General features: G+C 40.2%; 2 protein-coding genes and 1 non-coding gene across 10 annotated transcripts in view; 2 read left to right on the top strand and 1 right to left on the bottom strand.

Annotated features, from left to right (window-relative positions):
- FAM117B (family with sequence similarity 117 member B) overlaps positions 1-18,684 on the bottom strand; it is a 171,931-nt gene that overhangs the window by 6,315 nt on the left and 146,932 nt on the right. Inside the window, exon 8 of one of the 2 annotated variants that reach the window (XM_053597437.1) lies at positions 4,110-4,958. The exons of the other annotated variant lie outside the window; for it this stretch is intronic. Coding sequence (XP_053453412.1) covers positions 4,928-4,958 — 31 coding nt within the window. The 3' untranslated portion in view covers positions 4,110-4,927. Of the gene's footprint in view, positions 1-4,109; positions 4,959-18,684 lie in introns of those variants that run through there. 2 annotated transcript variants of the gene reach the window in all.
- ICA1L (islet cell autoantigen 1 like) overlaps positions 1-18,684 on the top strand; it is an 89,138-nt gene that overhangs the window by 53,443 nt on the left and 17,011 nt on the right. For 6 of the 7 annotated variants that reach the window (XM_053597443.1, XM_053597438.1, XM_053597440.1 and 3 more), the window contains 4 exons: positions 2,904-2,947; positions 6,544-6,618; positions 11,209-11,466; positions 14,527-14,616. In XM_053597443.1, the coding sequence (XP_053453418.1) occupies positions 2,904-2,947; positions 6,544-6,618; positions 11,209-11,466; positions 14,527-14,616 (467 nt within the window). The remainder of the gene's footprint in view (positions 1-2,903; positions 2,948-6,543; positions 6,619-11,208; positions 11,467-14,526; positions 14,617-18,684) is intronic. The other variant, XM_053597444.1, reaches the window with a different exon arrangement.
- Positions 9,106-9,213, top strand: LOC128590984 (U6 spliceosomal RNA). Its single transcript, XR_008381440.1, has one exon. It is a non-coding gene; the product is annotated as a U6 spliceosomal RNA (small nuclear RNA).

Raw genomic sequence — 18,684 nt, 5'->3', positions numbered from 1 at the left:
GGCGTTGTGGCAGGTGCCTGTAGTCCCAGCTACTTGGGAGGCCTGAGGTTGCTGTAAGCTGTAATGCCACAGCACTCTACCAAGGGTGGCAAGTGAGACTTTGTCTTAAAAAAAAAAAAAAATCTGTCTCTAAAATAACACAGATAGGACAGGGACTGGTTATCTGAAAGGGGATCTTGCAATGTACGATTTTCATGTTGACTGTTTCCCTTTTATTACATCGTCCCTTTGTTTTTCTTTCAGAGCTGCCACTTAATCCTCATTTTAAGACTGTACTAAGTGTTATAACAAAGTCAGAAATAAAAGGCCAAATAGCAACTAACTATATATTGTTGAGTAGAAAGTAAAAATTTCCCTATGGGGAAATCCAAACCAAATTTTTGGCTAATGTGAATATAGAAATATCTTAGGATCAACACTTCTTAAACATCTAGTTAGAAATTAAATTAACAGGGTGGCGCCTGGAGCTCAGAGGGTATGGCGCCAGCCACATGCACCACGGCTGGTGGGTTTGAACCCAACCCAGGCCTGCTAAAAAAAAAAAAAAAAAAAAAAAAAAGCCAAGCATTGTGGCAGGTGCCTGTAGTCCCAGCTACTCAGGATGCTGAGAATTGCTTGAGCCCAAGAGTTTGAGGTTGCTGTGAGCTGGGACATCATGGCACTCTACTGAGGGCAATAAAGTGAGACTGTCTCAATTAAAAAAAAATTAAATTTAACAAATATCTAATTAAATTAATAAATATATAGTTATAAATCAAATTTAGTAACTTAGTTATATATTGACATTTAAAATAACACATTACATAAACTGTTTAATTGGTTTTTTCTATTTTCATATTTCATGAAAGTTTTTTTTTTCTTGTAGAGACAGAGTCTCACTGTACCGCCCTCAGGTAGAGTGCAGTGACATCACACGGCTCACAGCAACCTCTAACTCTTGGGCTTACGCGATTCTCTTGCCTCAGCCTCCCAAGCAGCTGGGACTACAGGCGCCTGCCACAACGCCTGGCTATTTTTTGGTTGCAGTTTGGCCCGGGCTGGGTTTAAACCCGCCACCCTCGGCATATGGGGCTGGTGCCCTACTCACTGAGCCACAGGAGCCACCCTTCATGAAAGTTTTATTCAAATTCTTCTCCCTCATCTTCACCTTACAAGGGCTACTTTTTGAATGAACACATTGTCAGGCGCTTTACCTTCACTCCCATGCAGGTTTTTAAAAAAAAAAAAAATATATATATATATATATATATATGGGCGGCGCCTGTGGCTCAGTGAGTAGGGCACTGGCCCCATATGCCAAGGGTGGCGGGTTCAAACCCAGCCCCAGCCAAACTGCAACAAAAAAATAGTCGGGCGTTGTGGCGGGCACCTGTGGTCCCAGCTGCTCGGGAGTCTGAGGCAAGAGAATCGCTTAAGCCCCAGAAGTTGGAAGTTGTTGTGAGCCGTGTGACATCATGGCACTCTACCTGAAGGCGGTACAGTGAGACTCTATCTCTACAAAAAAAAAAAAAAAAATATATATATATATATATATATATGTCATTGAAAATTTCATTCCTAATCATAAGCATTTATTTTCTCTGTAGGTTTATTTTTGCAGTACTAGCAAATAAAAATTATATGGGTTTTTAAGTATCTTTAAAGACTTATTTATTTATTTATTTATTTATTTATTTATTTTGATACAGTCTCAAGCTGTCACCCTGGGTAGAGTGCTATAGTGTCACAGCTCACAGCAATCTCAAACTCTTGGGCTCAAGTGATTCTCTTGCCTCAGCCTTCCAAGTAGCTGGGACTATAGGCACCCGCCACAATGCCTGGCTACTTTTTGGTTGTAGTTGTCAGTGATGTTTGGCAGGCCTGGGCTGGATTCGAACCCGCCAGCTCTGGTGTATGTGGCTGGCACCCTAGCTGTTGAGCCACAGGCGCCCAGCCTAAAGACTTAATAATCTCAAGTACTAGTAATTGTGAGGTTATACCCTAGGTATAATGACTAAATCTGTGCTCAATTTGTCTCACTTTTTGAATATTACATCAGATGGATGCTGTTAATATCCAAAATTAGTATTGATAGATGATATTTTAGGCAAATGTGTCATTTGCAAACATCACTTTGTTGTTCAAAATAAAGTATCCCATTTTTTCTGGAGTTTTTAATTCCTATGATTTAATTCTCAAGGTTTTCATTCTTTCTAGAGATCTACAGAATAAGTAGGAAATTCACTTAGATATAGATTTTAGGAAATCTACTGGACAACTATTTTATGTCTCCTGAGTTAAAAAAAATGTTAAAGTCAGGCAGCGCCTGTGGCTCAGTGGGTAGGGCACAGGCCCCATATACTGACGGTGGTGGGTTCAAAACCACCCAGGCCGAACTGCAACAAAAAAATAGGCATTGTGGCAGGCAGCTGTAGTCCCAGCTACTCGGGAGGCTAAGGCAAGAGAATCGCCTAGGCCCAAGCGAGCTGGAGGTTGCTGTGAGCTGTGACGCCATGACACTCTACCGAGGGTGACAAAATGAGACTCTTGTCTCTAAAAAAAAAAAAATTAAAGGCATATAAAACTGGGGAATAGGGTGGTGCCTGTGGCTCAGTCGGTAAGGCGCCGGCCCCATATACCAACGGTGGCAGGTTCAAACCCAGCCCTGGCTGAACTGCAACCAAAAAATAGCTGGGCGTTGTGGCGGGCGCCTGTAGTCCCAGCTACTCGGGAGGCTGAGGCAAGAGAATCACTTAAGCCCAGGAGTTGGAGGTTGCTGTGAGCTGTGTGATGCCATGGCACTCTACCGAGGGCCATAAAGTGAGACTTTGTCTCTACAAAAAAAAAAAAAACAAAAAACTGGGGAATATGAAACCAAATGTATTTAAACAAAAATTAATGCATTTAAAAAATTTTTATTTTAGGTTAATCTTGTCAGATGAGGAAGCAAGCTTAGGGAATGAATCAGGTAAGATGGTAAATTACTTTGAAATGGTCACATTTAAAATGTCAAACAGTTTAACACAGCCTTTTAAAAGAGATTATGTTATGGCTCGGTGCGGTGGCTTACACCTGTAATCCCAGCACTGGGGGAGGTTGAGGCAGGTGGATTGCTTGAGCTCAGGAGTTCAAGAACAGCCTGAGTAAGACTGACACCCATCTCTACTAAAAATAGAAAAACTAGTTGGGTGTGGTGATGGGCACCTATAGTCCCAACTACTTGGGAAGCTGAATCAAGAAGATTGCTTGAACCCAAGAGTTTGAGGTTACTGTGAGCTATAATGACATAATGGCACTTTACTCAGGGTGACAGAGTGAGACTCTGTCTTAAAAAAAGAAAAAAAAAAAAAAGAAAAAGAGAAGAAGAATGTAGCCTTTGAATTAAAAGTAGACCATATTCTTAATCACAATAGCTAAGATAAGGAATCAACTTAAGTGTCCAACAGTAGATGAAAATTTTAAAAAATGCTATATATACACAATGGAATATTATTCAGCCTTAAAAAAGAAAGAAATCTTGACATTTACGACAACGTGAATAAGCCTGGAGGACATTATGAAAGTGAAATAAGTCAGGCACATTAAGGCAAATATCACATGACCTCACTTATATTTGGAATCTAAAAAAGTTGAACTCATAGAAACAGAGTAGGAGTGGTGGGGCCAGGCGTGGTGGCTCATGCCTGTAATCCTAGCACTCTGGGAGGCCAAGGCAGGTGGATTGCCCTGAGCTCACAGGGTCGAGATCACCCTGAGCAAGAGTGAGACCCCCATCTCTAAAAATAGCCAGCAACTGTAGCTCAGGCTACTTAGGAGGTTGAGGCAAGAGAATCACTTGAGCCCAAGACTTTGAGGTTGCTGTGAGCTATGACACCCATGGCACTCTACCAAGGGTGGCAAAGTGAGATTCTGTCTCAAGAAAAAGAAAAAAGAAAAGAAAAGAAACAAAGTAGAGTGACAGTTATTTAGGGGAGCAAGGGGCACTGGAGAGCTGTTGGTAAAAGGATACAAAATTTCAGTTACATAGAAGGAATAGGTTCAAGAGATGTGTGGTACAACATGATGACAATAGTCAATAACAATGTATTATATTTGTCTATCCAATATTAGTGACTGAGGCAAAAATATGAATCGAAGGAGATTTATTAAAACAAAGCTGAGGATGTATCCCCTGGCACATGAACCACAGGCGAAACTGTGACTGTCTTTTTGGGAAAAACATGAACCACAGGCAAAACTGTGACTGTCTTTCCAAGGGTGAATTTTAAAGTTTCAGCATTTAAAAGCATATAGAAAAAAGTAGGTGTATGTGAGACAAAATGGTTATATTCTGGTGAGAGCAACGAAAATCTACATTTTATGTAACATAAGGGCAATGTTCAAAGAGAAAAAAGGAGTGGAGGAAGCATCAATAATGTAGCTGTCCCAGGGTAGGAGGAATAATGTCTGATCTTGACTTGTCTCTGTTCTGTCCTTGTAAGATAAACCTAAATTCATTATTAGTGCGAAATCAGAACAGACATTAGTTTGAATAGCTAGGCATAGCCTACAGACCTAAAGCTACAATTTGCATGTCCTTGATTGGAAGTCAGCAAGGAATTTACTTAATGAATGATATGTAGGGCCAATTCTTCACAGGTGCCTGAGGCCTTTACCTTTTCGTTTGCATAATTGGGGTTGGGGGGCAACCCTAACATTTTTATTTTGTTTTCACATATTCTTGAAAATTGCTAAGAGTAGGGTGGCGCCTGTGGCTCAGTGAGTAGAGCGCCGGACCCATATACTGAGGGTGGCGGGTTCAAATCCAGCCCCAGCTGAATTGCAACCAAAAAATAGCCAGGCGTTGTGGCGGGCGCCTGTAGTCCCAGCTGCTCAGGAGGCTGAGGCAGGAGAATCGCTGAAGCCCAAGAGCTGGAGGTTGCTGTGAGTCCTGTGACATCATGGCACTCTACTGAGGGTGGTAAAGTGAGACTCTGTCTCTACAAAAAAAAAAAAAAGAAAATTGCTAAGAGAATAGATTTTAAGGTCTGCATCATAAAAAATGGTAAGTATATGAGGTAATACAAATGTCATTAGGGGTTGGTGCCTGTAGCACAGTGGTTATGGAGCCAGCCACATACACTGAAGGCGGTGGGTTCAAACCTGGCCCGGGCCAACTAAAATAACAGCTAAACAACTGCAACAAAAAAATAGCCAGGCATTGTGGTGGGTGCCTGCAGTCCCAGCTACTTGCAAGGCAAGAGAATTGCTTAAGCTCAAGAGTTTGAAGTTGCTGTAAGCTGTGACACCACAGTACTCTACTGAGGGTGACATAGTGAGACTCTGTCTCAAAAAAAAAAAAAAAAAAGAAAGAAAGGGCTCGGCGCTCATAGCACAGTGGTTACAGCTCCAGCCACGTACACTAAGGGTGGCAGGTTCAAACCCGGCCCAGGCCAGTTAAACAACAATGACTGCAACAAAACAATATAGCCAGGCATTGTGACGGGCACCTATAGTCCCAGCTACTTGGGAGGCTGAGGCAAGAGAATCACTTAAGCCCAGGAATTTGAGGTTGCTGTGAGCTGTGATACTACAGCACTCTACCCAAGGGAATAGCTTGAGGCTCTGTCTCCCCCAAAAAAGAAAAAAAAGAGTCATTTAGCTCAATTTAGCCATTTCAGAATGTATACGTATGTCAAAACAACATATTTAAACACAATGAATAGATACTTTTTGTCAATTTAAAAAATAATGAAAATGTAGACCATATCCAATCATTCAACATAAAATGAACATCCATTGAGTCAGAGTGTCAGAGGCCTGGGGATCTGGCAGAACAAATTAAAATGGACTATTAAGGCCAGGCGTGGTGGTTCATGCCTGTAATCCCAGCACTCTGGGAGGCTGAGGCGGGCAAATCACCTGAGCTCATGAGTTCGAGACCAGCCTGAGCGAGAGCAAAACTCTGCCTCTAAAAGCAGCCAGGCATTGTGGCAGTCACCTATAATCCCAGCGACTTGGAGGTAGAGGCAAAAGAATTGCTTGAGCCCAGGACTCTGAGTTTGCTGTGAGCTATGGCGCCATGGCATTCTACCAGGGGCCAACAAGTGAGGCTCTGTCTCAAAAAAAAAAAAAAAAAGAAAAGAAAAAGGAGAGTGGACTATCAGAGAGTATAGAATAGAAAAGGTCCACGAAGGAAGGAATAGGGTTTAGAATGTGAAAGCTTTTAACTTTCAAGGGAACACAGAAATAACAGAGGACCTGAATTCCTGTGGTATTATGATGTAGTTTGTTATATACACACAAATGAGATTTATATATATAAGATTCTTTATAATTTGACATCTCCCTTTTATATGTATTACAATATGATTTGGTCAATTGAATATTTGACCTAATTATAGAATATTATATCTAGTCGATAGGCTTGCTAATTTATCTATCTTGTTCAATTTATCTTTTTCTTTTGCAGTTTTTGGCCGGGGCTGAGTTTGAACCCGCCACCTCCGGCATATGGGGCTGGCCCCTACTCCTTTGGGCCACAGGCGCCACCCTCAATTTATCTTTTATATTCTCTTCTTTTAGCAACCACAGATTACAAGGAAAAACATTTTCAAATGAGAGAATTTGGAGCATCTCCGTTTCCTAACTCTGAAAATGGTAAGAAATTATCATTTCACTATATATAAGAATAATCTGTTATTTAAAATTCTTCCATTTTTATTTATCACTTATTTCCTTAACATTAGAAACTGTATAGGTCTCTATATAGGGATACAATCCTATACTTTTGTAGCATATCACAATGGAAATTAAATAATTCTTTGTTTTGTAGGTTTGGGCCCTATAACAATGTATCTGTATAACTCTGAGTATAGCTAGGACTGGATCTATTTTACTGTCTCATCTACCTCTACCATCCAGCAGTAAATTTTTTTTGGTTTTTTTTTTTTTTTAGACAGAGTCTCACTATGTTGCCCTGGGCAGAGTGCCATGGCATCACAGCTCACAGCAACCTCCAGCTCTTGGTCTTAAGCGATTCTCTTGCCTTAGCCTCCCAAATAGCTGGGACTACAGGCGCCCCCCACAACGCCTGGCTATTTTTTGGTTGCAGTTGTCCTTATTGTTTTAGCAGACCCAGGCTGGGCTCGAACCTACTAACCCCAGTGTATGTGGCTGGTGCCCTAGCCACTGAGCCTCAGTAAATATTTGTTGAATGAATGAATACAATTTGTATATCCAGTGTCATGAGATACTAAAATGTTAAATGTCATTCAATGGTAAAGAAATTAAAATCATTAATAACAAAAGTATGACCCTAACATTCCAGTTTCCTTATCTTTGAGATGAGGTGTCAAAATTAAATCAGGCTGGGTGTGGTGGCTCATACCTGTAATCCTAGCACTGTGAGAGGCCAGGACAGGAGGATCCATTTGAGCTCAGGAGTTTGAGACCAGCCTAAGGAGGAGCAGAGACTGCCACCTCTACTAAAAATAGAAAAAAATAGGGCGGCGCCTGAGGCTTAAAGGAGTAGGGCGCTGGCCCCATACACCAGAGGTGGTGGGTTCAAACCCAGCCCCAGCCAAAAAGTGTAAAAAAAAAAAAAGAAAAAGTATCTAGGTGTTACGGCAGGTACCTGTAGTCCCAGCTACTTGGAGCCTGAGGCCAGAGGATTCCTTGAACCCAGGAATTGAGGTTACTATAAGGTAGGCTGAAGCCATGGCACTCTAGCTTGGGCAACAGAGTTAGCCTGTCTCAAAATAAAAAAAAAGAAGAAGAAGAAGTAGTGAGATTCCCTACGCCACACCCCATCTCTTAAAAAAAAAAAAGATAAATTAAGTACATTTTAAGGTGTGCACCTATAGTCTCAGCCACTCAGGAGCCTGAGGCAGAGGATCTCTTGAACCCAAGAGTTTCAGGTTGCAGTGAGCTATTATGAGGCCACTGCTTTCCAGCCTAGGTGACAGAGTTAAGACTCTGTCTCAAAACAAACAAAAAAGCCAAAAACTAAACCAACTTTAATGTACTTTCTAAGCATTAAATAACTACCTTGAATATCCCACGCAATTATGTTGCAAGTATTTTCTCCTTGTCAGTTGTTTGACTTTTTCTGTTTCTTTTAAAATTAAAAAATAATTTTGTTAAAAGTTTTCAAAATTTTATTTTATCTTTTATTGGATGTGAATTTTAGCCATAGTCAGGAAACTTTTCTCAAACTCGGGTTATAGAGAAATTCTCTTATGGTTTTTTTCCAGTATTCTAGTTTTATTTTTCTATTACATTAGATGTCCAGTTCATTTTGGAGTTTATTCATGTATATGGTGTTGGTACTTTAAAATATTAACAAATAATTCATAACTAAGCTGGGCGTAGTAGCTCGGTGGTTAGTGTAATGGCCCCACACACTGAGGGTGGCGAGTTTGAACCTCACCTGGGCCTAATTAACAAAAAATAAAAAATAAAGTACCATCTTTCTCCCAGAAATTTGAGATAATATCGTATCATGTGCTAGATTTCTATAAGTATTTGAGTGTTATTTCTGGACTTTTAAGGCTGTGGTTTTTCCTCTGTTCATTGTTATTTAAGCACTCCATTGTCAAAAGATAATTACAACAAATTTAAAGATTTTTTTTTTTTTTTTTTTTTTTGAGACAGAATCCCACTCTGTTGTCTAAGGTAAAGTGCTGTGACTTCATAGTTAACAGCAACCTCAAACTCTTGGGCTCAAGAAATCCTCCGGCCCAGCAGTTCTCAACCTGTGGGTTGCTACCCACAGGAACTGTATTAAGGTGCTGCGGCCTTGGGAAGGTTGAGAACCACTGGTCTAGCCTCTCAGCCTACTGAGTAGCTAGGACTACGCCATGCTCAGCTAGTTTTTCTATTGTAGTAGAGACAGGGTCTCAACTCCTGCTTAGGCTGGGCTCCAACTTCTGAGCTCTGAGACACTTTTCTCAGCCTCCCAGAGTGTCCACCACAATGGCCAGCTGTTTTTTCTATTTTTAGTGGAGACAGGGTCTCACTCTTCCTCATACTGGTCTTGCTGGTCTCAAACTCCTGAGCTCAGGTGATCCACCACCTCAGTCTCCCAGAGTGCTAGGATTATAGGCGTGAGCCACCATGCCCAGCCAAATTTAAAGATCTTAACTGGTGCTTCCTTCAGCAGCATATATACTAAAATTGGAACAGATTCAGAGCAGATTAGCATGTCCCCTGCGCAAGGATGACATGAAAGTTTGTGAGGCATTCCATATTTTAAAAAATAAACTAAACATCTTAACTGGCTTTTATTTGCAATTCTAGACTCTAAAAAGAGTATTTCGATGATCTGAGCAGAGGAGGTTGATTTTTTAGACAGAAAAAGGTTAAGAGAAGCAGAAACAGGAAACAAAAAGTGGATCGGTCATTGCAAACAAAGACTGGCCTGCTTGGATATTTTGGCTATTATCTCTGGCTCTTCTGATTTCTTGAAAGGTCAAATAACTTAGTTTTAGTTTAGTAATGCAAGAACTTTAGCATGAATAACTCCATTTTGGTCTAGTGCAGGAGCTCACTCAGTCCAAACCAACGGTCTCCTATAAATTTTATTTAACATCATGGATTGTGATACAAAATGTTTTATTATTATTTTTCAGAAAGTATTTCCCCTTTCAACCCAGAGTTGTTTAACAGATGTTTTTTCAACTTATAGATGGAAGAACCTTTTTGGGTTTAGTTTTATTTTTTAATTGCTTTTTCTTGCATTATAATCAGTGCATGTCTGTAATATTTCTTTCTTTTTTTTTTTTTGAGACAGAGCTTCAAGCTGTGGCCCTGGGTAGAGTACCATGGCATCACAGTTCACGGCAATCTCCAACTCCTAGGCTCACGTGATTCTCTTGCCTCGGCCTCCCAAGTAGCTGGGACTACAGGCACCTGCCACAACACCCGGCTATTTTTTGGTCGTAGTTATCATTGTTGTGGTACAGGTTTGGGCTGGATTCGAACCCACCAACCATCTCTGGTGTATGTGGCTGGCGCCTTAGCTGCTTGAGCTACAGGTGCTCAGCCATTTTCTTTTTTTTTGAGACAGAGTCTCACTTTGTCTCCCTCAGTAGAATGCCATGGCGTAATAGCTCACAGCAAACTCCAACTTCTGGGCTTAGGTGATTTTCTTGCCTCAGCCTCCAGAGTAGCTGCAGCCACAGGTGCCCACCACAACACCTGGCCATTTTTTGTTGCTGTTTGGCCAGGGCGGGGGCCAGGTTTGAACCCACCACCCTTGTATATGGGGCCGGTGCCCCACTCATTGAGCCACAGGTGCCGCCCTGTCTGTAACATTTCTACTTCAAGAACTTACTGATTTTTGTGTATCTTAGTAAAATCAATTTGTGAATTTTGAACATGTGCTTGAGAAGGTGGTTTGTTTCTATTTATTGTAGTTTGTGTATATCTAAAATACTACCTAATTGATTATGCTGTTTAGATCTCTTATATATTTACCTATTATTCATCTTCCTGGCCTATTTTTTTATTTGGAGTGGTATGTTAAAGTCTCTTATTATTATTTCTATTTCTTTTTTTTTTTTTGATTGGGGCTGGGTTTGAACCCGCCACCTCCAGTATGTGGGGCCGGCGCCCTACCCCTTTGAGCCACAGGCACTGCCCTATTATTTCTGTTTCTTTTGCATCACCTGTGGTTTCTGTCTTCCATAGGTGGTAATTTAATTATTTCATATATAGAGATTTATAACTGTTGTATCTTCATCATGAAATTAACCATTTTGATCTAAATCCTGCCTAATTAGAAATATTTTTCACATAAACATCTAATCAATTTAGTTCATTAAAAGTTATGTAGTTGGGCATGGTGGCTCAGACCTGTAATCCCAGCACTTTGGGAGGCTGAGGCGGGAGGATTGCTTGAGCTCAGGAGTTTGAGGCTTGTCTGAGCGAGAGTGAGATCCCAACTCATGAAGAAAAATGAAAAACCCCGCCGGGCACCTCAGCAAGTGCCTGTAATCCAGCAGCTTTGGAGGCTGAGGCAGCAGGATGCCCACAGCCCGCGTCTGAGGTTGTAGTGAGCTACGACGCCACTGCATTCTGCTCAGGGCATAGGAAACTCTGTCTCAAAAAAAAAAAAAAAAGAAAGAAAGAAAAAAGTTATGTCAATAACAGTATGAGAACAATTAAACAACTTTCATTTGTCCTATGTCCTATTCTTCCTTCCTCAAAAAGAAAAAAAGCCTTTCTGTTTTCGTTTGTACTCAACAGTTGCAAAAGATCTACCTGTGGGTTCACTAGAGGGAGAAAATTTTGAGAAGGAATTCTCATTTCTGCACAGCCTCCTAAGTCCTGGTTCTTCAAGTATTGGTGAATTTACCCACGAATGTCAGACTGCCTTTGGGAGCCCCATTGCCAGTCTCACATACCAGGAGCCTTCTGTGGGGTCTGAGCCTCTTGCTCATTCCTCTAGATTCCTTCCTTCACAACTCTTTGACCTTGGACTTCATGCCACTGGAACTTTCAACAGTAAGTGTCTTTGAAACATTTGGACACATGTGCCTTACTTTAACTTTGTGAAATGGTTAACCTCAGTACTACCAGGTAAAATCCCATAGACATACTAATCAATTGGAAAAATATCAAATATAATCACCACTGGAATCTGTCAATGAATCTGAAACAAAGGCTGCTTCCCTGCCTCCTCCACTAAACCCCATTTTTTGCCTTTTTTACTTTCTCAGGTATCTGGTTTGAAACTCCTGACCTACTAATTACTCCTACATAAGTCAGGTGATGCTGTTTGTCCCATCAAGCAAAACTTGGTGTGTTCTTTTTTTGTGGGTTCAGAGTTGACAAGTGCTCTGGAGAATGGTTCCAGGGTAGCCTTCTGGGCAAGGCAGCATAAGCGGAAGACTATGGGAGAAAACCAGGGCAGGGATTTTCCTGAAGAGTCACCTGTTTTGTTAATGTCAAAGAGTTTCTAGTCACCTGCTGCTCCATCATCCTGTGTCTAATTCTGCACCTTGGGGTTCATTTTGCTCCTCACAGCCCCATATGAAATGGTCCTATCAGTTCTGTTTCTAAAGCATGTCTCAAATTTCCCACTCCTCCCCTCTGCCTCCACTCCCAGAGCTACTTAGAGCCATGCTTGGTTTCCTGGGTTGCTGCATTAGAGTTCCTAACAGGTCTCCAACCCCAATTCATCCTCCACACTCCCCGCTCTCATTCTAAGAAACGGATTCTGATGTCAGTAACCCTGATTACATCTTTTAAAAATGAAGGACCATGGTCTCCAGGATAAAACCTTCCTCTGCCTACATTCCATCCTTATGACTTATATCAGTTCGAAATACTTAACACCATTTTCTGTAACCACATTGAGTACTTCTAGATCCCTTTGAGGTATTTTTGCTTGTATTGTCTTTTTGCTTATGATGTTCAGTAATGGAGCTTGGATTTGACCTTGAGTATTAGATTCCCAATTAAGTATTTTCTCCACAACTGCCAATCCCTTAAACGTCCTCAGTACTGCCAATTGGAAGTGGTTTCTCCCTTTTCTGGCCTACCATAGTACTTTTAAAAATCTGTTTTCATGGCTGTGATCATCATTTACCTTGCCTTTCCATCCCTGTCTCTCATCCTCTAAGGAGATTTTAACCTCTGAACAAAACCCTCATGGTCGCTTGGTGCCTGTTGCTCAATGGTTAGGGTGCTGGCCACATACACCAGGGCTTGGCAGGTTCAACCCCGGTCCGGGCCTGCCAAACAATGACAACTACAACAAAAAAATGGGCAGGCGTTGTGCCAGGCGCCTGTAGTCCTAGCTACTTGGGAGGCTGAGGCAAGAGAATCGCTTAAGCCCAAGAGTTTGAGGTTGCTGTGAGCTCAGTGCTCAGCACTCTACCCAGGATGACACAGAGTGAGACTCTGTCTCAAAAAAAAAAAAAACAAAAAAAAAACACCTCATGGCACCTAGCAGTGTCTTAATGCGTTATACTTTGTATTAAAATACTTACATTCATACTTTATCTACAAGCATCCCCATGATATGTGGGATGAGTTATCTTTGTGCTTTCTATGATGGGAGCATAAAGTTAGCTCAATGAATAAATATCAGTTAAATAACAACTCAGTAAGAACTTACTGAATAGCCTAAAAGTATTATTTGATAAAGAGGCATTCGATCTAGGATAATTCAGGTATTTTTCTATAGTAAAAATCTGGAAAATATTTATTCCTGCATGGCATATCAACGGCCCAGTAATTATAAAGATGTACAAACACTCTCTACTATGAACTCCTTCTCTTTCTCCGTAACTTGCCACATTTCTAACAGCACTGGGTTTTTCTTAGTTTCTGGCAATGTAGTATCAACAATATATTTTCACCACCCAAAGTATTTGGTGTGATCTCTGCCTACAGGCACACAGGATATTTCCATTTCATAGCAGAGGCCGTTGAAACCCAAGGTTTGAGTGACTTGCTCCAGGACACCAGTTTAGTTTAAACAGTTAAGAGGTGATCAAAATCTGAACTATTTCCTTTCCTCTGTGTCCCTTCTTTTTCTTCTGTGATGTAGACCAGAAAATGATCTGCCATGAAGAGTCTCAGGCTCCATCTAACTTGGGCCTCCATCTCTCTGTGTAAGGAAATGATTAGGCAGAATAGTCTAAGTTCCTTTCTAGTTGTCTGCCTTAATTATACCATAAATCATTTTTCATGTGGTAGTAAAAATTTCCCCGTGTTCTCATAGAATATTCATAATGACACTTTTAAATTACATAGTGTTACTTTATACACCATAATCTACTTAATTCCTTATTGTTTCTCTTTGTTCATTATTATAGATAATGCTGCAATGAACATAATCATGCATGTACTTTTTCGTTCCATTACATTATTTCCTTAAGATAAATTGCTAGGAATGGGATCACTGAATCCAAAAGTATGCACATATTTATACGTTTCAACATTCTAATTCTCAGGCCTATTCCCTGTTTCTGATTCCTTAGAGCTCTTTCTACACCTTTTGTTTTGTTCTTGTTTGTTTGTTTTTTGAAACAGAATCTCAAGCTGTCACCCTGGATAGAGTGCCGTGGCATTACAGCTCACAGCAACCTCAAACTCTTGGGCTTAAGCGATTCTCTTGCCTCAGCCTCCCAAGTAGCTGGGACTACAGGTGCCCGCCACAATGCCCGGCTATTTTTTTTGTTGTTGCAGTTTGTCATTGTTGTTTTAGCTGGCCCGGGTCAGGTTTGAACCCACCAGCATTGGTGTATGTAGCCAATGCCCTACTCACTGAGTTCTGGGTGCCATCTTTCTATACCTTTTCTATGTGTAACCCCCCACACACACACTTTGAAAAATATAAGGAAGTCTAACTCTAGCTGGAACTAAATTTAGATGATTGAATAAAATACATAACTGTGGATAAACTGTTAGTGTTTTATACATCTTATACTGTAGAATCTTACCTTGGTACAAAGATTGAAGGACTTAGATATTCTTACTTACTTATTCTTGTTTTTTCTGATGATACTTCCTACTTGATTGACAATTAATAATCCTTACTTCCCTTCCCACCAGGCTGGGTCTCTCGAGAAAGATCAGAACTTCCTCTTCCACACATTGATAACCAGCCAGTGCCTTCACAGAGTCCAAAGAAATTAACAAGATGTAAGTTCTTTTTTTTTTGGTTTTTGGCGGGGGCTGGGTTTGAACCCGCCACCTCTGGCATATGGGACCGGCGCCCTACTCCTTGAGCCACAGGCGCCACCCAAGATGTAAGTTCTTTATATTCTTTGCCATTGGATTGGATTAAGAATCTGGTGAATTCAGATAAATTTATAAAAGGATCACTATACAGTCTCTTCCTCATATTGTCTAGAAAATATTGTTAATGAGTTATTATTAAAATGAAAGCTATACCTGGCTATCCCTCACCATGAGATACACAGAATAGAAATGTGTGAGCTTACCATTGCATACCACATTCTGTAATCTTTCATTTTTCGTGTTAAAGTTCGTTGATAATTGATATACCGTTCAAGATAAAACATGCTTATTGATTACAGGACGCCTGTTGACAATGCATTCAGTTACAATGCTTACCCGGTTAATCATTTTTGTGTGTACAGTTCAGTATAGTTTGTTCACACTGCTGTTAAATAGATTTGCAGAACTTTTTCTTTTCTTTTTTTTTTTTTTTTTGTTGAGATAGAGTCTCACTAGGTCACCCTCAGTATAGAGTGCTGTAGCGTCATAGCTCACAGCAACCTCAAATTCTTGGGCTTAAATGATTCTCTTGCCTAAGTCTCCCAAGCTGGGAATACAGGTACCTACCACAACGCGTGGCTGCTTTTTTTATGTTGCAGTTGTTGTTTGGCAGGCCCTGGCAGGGATCGAACCCGCCAGCCCTGTTATATGTGGCCGGCACCCTAGCCACTGAGCTACAGGTGCCAAGCTGAACTTTTTAATGTTTGAACCCCAAACTCTATATTCTGGGAGGCTGAGGTAGGTGGATTGCTTGAGCTGAGGAGTTTGAGACTAGACTAAGCTAAGAGTGAGACCCCATCTCTACTTAAAATGGAAAAATTAGCTGAGTGTTGTGGCAGGTGCCTGTAGTCCCAGCTGCTTGGAAGGCTGAGCAAGAGGATTGCTTGAGTCTAGAAGCATCATTCTACTTTTCTTTTTTTTTTTTTCGGGGACTGGGTCTTACTCTGTTGCCCAGACTGGAGTGCTGTAGCACAATCATAACGCACTGTAACCTCAAACTCCTCAAACGTCAAGAGATCCTCTTGCCTCAGACTCCTAGGTGGCTGGGACTACACAGGCTAATTTTTCTAATATTTTGTAGAGATGGGGTTTCACTATGCTGGCCAGGCTGATCTAGAACTCCTGGCCTCAAGCAATCCTCCCACCTCAGCCTCCCAAAGTGCTTGGATTACAGGCATGAGCCACTGCACTCAGCCTTACTTTCTATTTTTATGAGTTTGGTTACTTTAGATACCTCATACGAATGGAATAATCCAGTATTTGGTTTTTGTGAGCAACTTATTTCATTTAGTGTACTTTCCTCAAGGTTCATCCTGTAGCATGTAAAACAATTTCCTCCTTTTTAAGACTGAATATTCTATTGAATAGATATTCCATACTTATCTGTTCATCCACAGATCACATTCTTTAAACACTCTTCTACTGATCCCCAATCCTCTGCTATAAAGACTTCTTCCCAATTCCGTTATCTATTTATTAGCAATATAAATTCATGTTTTCAAATGGTTTATAGTCATCACTGTACTTAATCATTCTGGTGCTCAAATTGCTCATGTTAGCCAGTAGGAACCCTTTCAGGTTGACTTCTAACTCCTATGACATATTTTTACATTTTGAAATAATTTCAGATTTATAAAAAGACTGCAAAAGTAACACAAAGTATTACTATTTATTTTTCTGTTAGGTTTCTCAAAATGTTACCATATTTGGTAACCATGATTCTCAAAAATATTGCCATGTTTTCTTTATTCTCCCTCTCTGCATTTATCTATAAATTTCTTCTGAAATGAAATAGTTAAGTAGCAGACATAATGTCTCTTTGCTATTAAATATTCAGTATCTGTTTCCTAAAACTAAGGATATTTTTACATAATCAGAATGATAAAAATCATGAAATTAGCACTGCCAAAGTATCACTGTTTATAGTAACCTACCGACCTTATTTAGATTTGTCACTTATAAGAGAAAAAGATTGTTTGAGTTTTTCCTTGTCCATGATCTAATCCAGGATCACATATTGCCTTTGTCAGGTCTCTTTAGTCTTCTTTTGATCTTTAACAGAGTTGCATTTATCTCATGTTTTCTCATAATTAGATTCATTTTGGCCAGACCAGCAGCACAGGAATGGTGTTATTCCTTCTTAGTAAACCGTATCAGGAGGTGCATGATGATGCATTGCCGGTGATGTTAACTCTGATTACTTGGTTAAGGTGGTATTTGTCAGGTTTCTCCACTATAAAATTACTATTGTATTTTTCCCTTGTGGGAAATATTTTGAAACTGTGTAAGTGCCTTATTTCTATCAAGATTTTGCCCCTAATTTGGCATTCACTGATAATTCTAGCATAAAACATTACTATGGTTGTTGCCAAATGGTAATTTTTAAATTTCCTTATTTCTTCCTTATTTGAGATGGAGTCTCACTCTGTCATCCAGGATAAAGTGTAGTGACATGATCATAGCTCACTATAACCTCAAACTCCTGGGCCCAAGCAATCCGCATGCCTCAGCCTCCTGAGTAGTTACAATTGACTACAGGCATGTGCCACTACACCCGAGACAGCGTCTCACTATGTTGTTCAAGCAAGTCTTGAACTCCTGGCCTCAAGCAATCCTCATGCCTCAACCTCCCAAAGTTCTGGGATTATAGGTGTCAGCCACCATGCTTGACCTATTCCTTCCGTATTTATGAGTTAGCATTCTACTGTTTGGAAAAGATTTCCTTTGTTCTCCAGTGCATATTTATTTATTCATTGATATCTATGAGTTTGAGCTCTTGGCTATTTTATTCTTTCCAATACTTTGAGGAAAGTCAATAGGGGAATCCATCAATCCCAAGCAAATCACAAATTCACACTGGTAGATTCAGGGATTCAGAATACCTGTAGTTTTCTTTCCTAAAATCAGCTAAAGCTGAGTTTGTGCTTAATCATTTTAAATAGAGACTATAAAGTAAGTCCCAGGCCGCCATACAACAATGATGGCTGCAACCAAAAAATAGCAGGGCCTTGTGGCAGGTGACCGGAGTCCCAGCTACTTGGGAGGCGGAGGCAGGAGAATCGCTTGAGCCCAAGAGTTGGAGGTTGCTATGAGCTGTGATGCCACAGCACTCTACCCAGGGTGACAACTTGAGGCTCTGTCTCAAAAAAAAAAGAAAAAACATAAAATAAAATAGAGACTATAAAGTAAGTTTCATAAATGAACACAAAAAAGCACAGGTGCTATTTACCTATAATCCATGGGGCTTATTTTAGAGAAAATAAGGGGGAAAAGCCCCCAGACAAAAGCTACAATAAAGCTAAGAATAAACCTGAGAATTCTAACTAAAATTGAAGTTAACAATTTAAAAATCAGTAAGTGCCCCCACCTCATTAATTATTAAGGAGATGCAAATTAAAAGCAAAATAAAATACCAATACCTACCTACTAGAATGGCTAAAATGAATTTAAAAAAATAATCTGACATATTGACAATGATGTGGAACTAGAATCTCATACTTTTTGTAGGAGTATAAAACATGCAATTCCACTCCTAAGTACATATCCAACACAAATACATTTATATATTGACCAAAATATATACAAAAGAATGTTATCATGACACTGTTGCTAACACCTCAGAATGGCATTTACCCCAATGTTTCTTGAGGGTGGGGGGATTGCGTAGTGACTAGAAAGGGTGTCCTAGGGAGCTTCTGGAGAGTGGCTACATTCTATTTCTTTATGCTGATATTGCTTATATTTACTTTATGAAAATTAATTACATTTTTGGGCTCTTTTTCTATTATTACATTAAATAATTCAATTTCTATTTGCTATCCTATATGACTCTCTGAAGGTAATACAAGTGTACAATTCAGAGGCTCCATAAAAAAATGAGACCTTCATTTCCATGATGAATGTAAAACCATCCTGCATTTGCATAATGTACAAATTTTACATACTCATCAGAACCTCTCGACAGCTGAG

This window comes from Nycticebus coucang, chromosome 7, assembly GCF_027406575.1.
Source record: "Nycticebus coucang isolate mNycCou1 chromosome 7, mNycCou1.pri, whole genome shotgun sequence".
NCBI classification, from domain to species: domain Eukaryota; kingdom Metazoa; phylum Chordata; class Mammalia; order Primates; family Lorisidae; genus Nycticebus; species Nycticebus coucang.
Note: the sequence above shows the minus strand (reverse complement) of the source record. Positions and strands in the feature narration are given on the sequence as shown.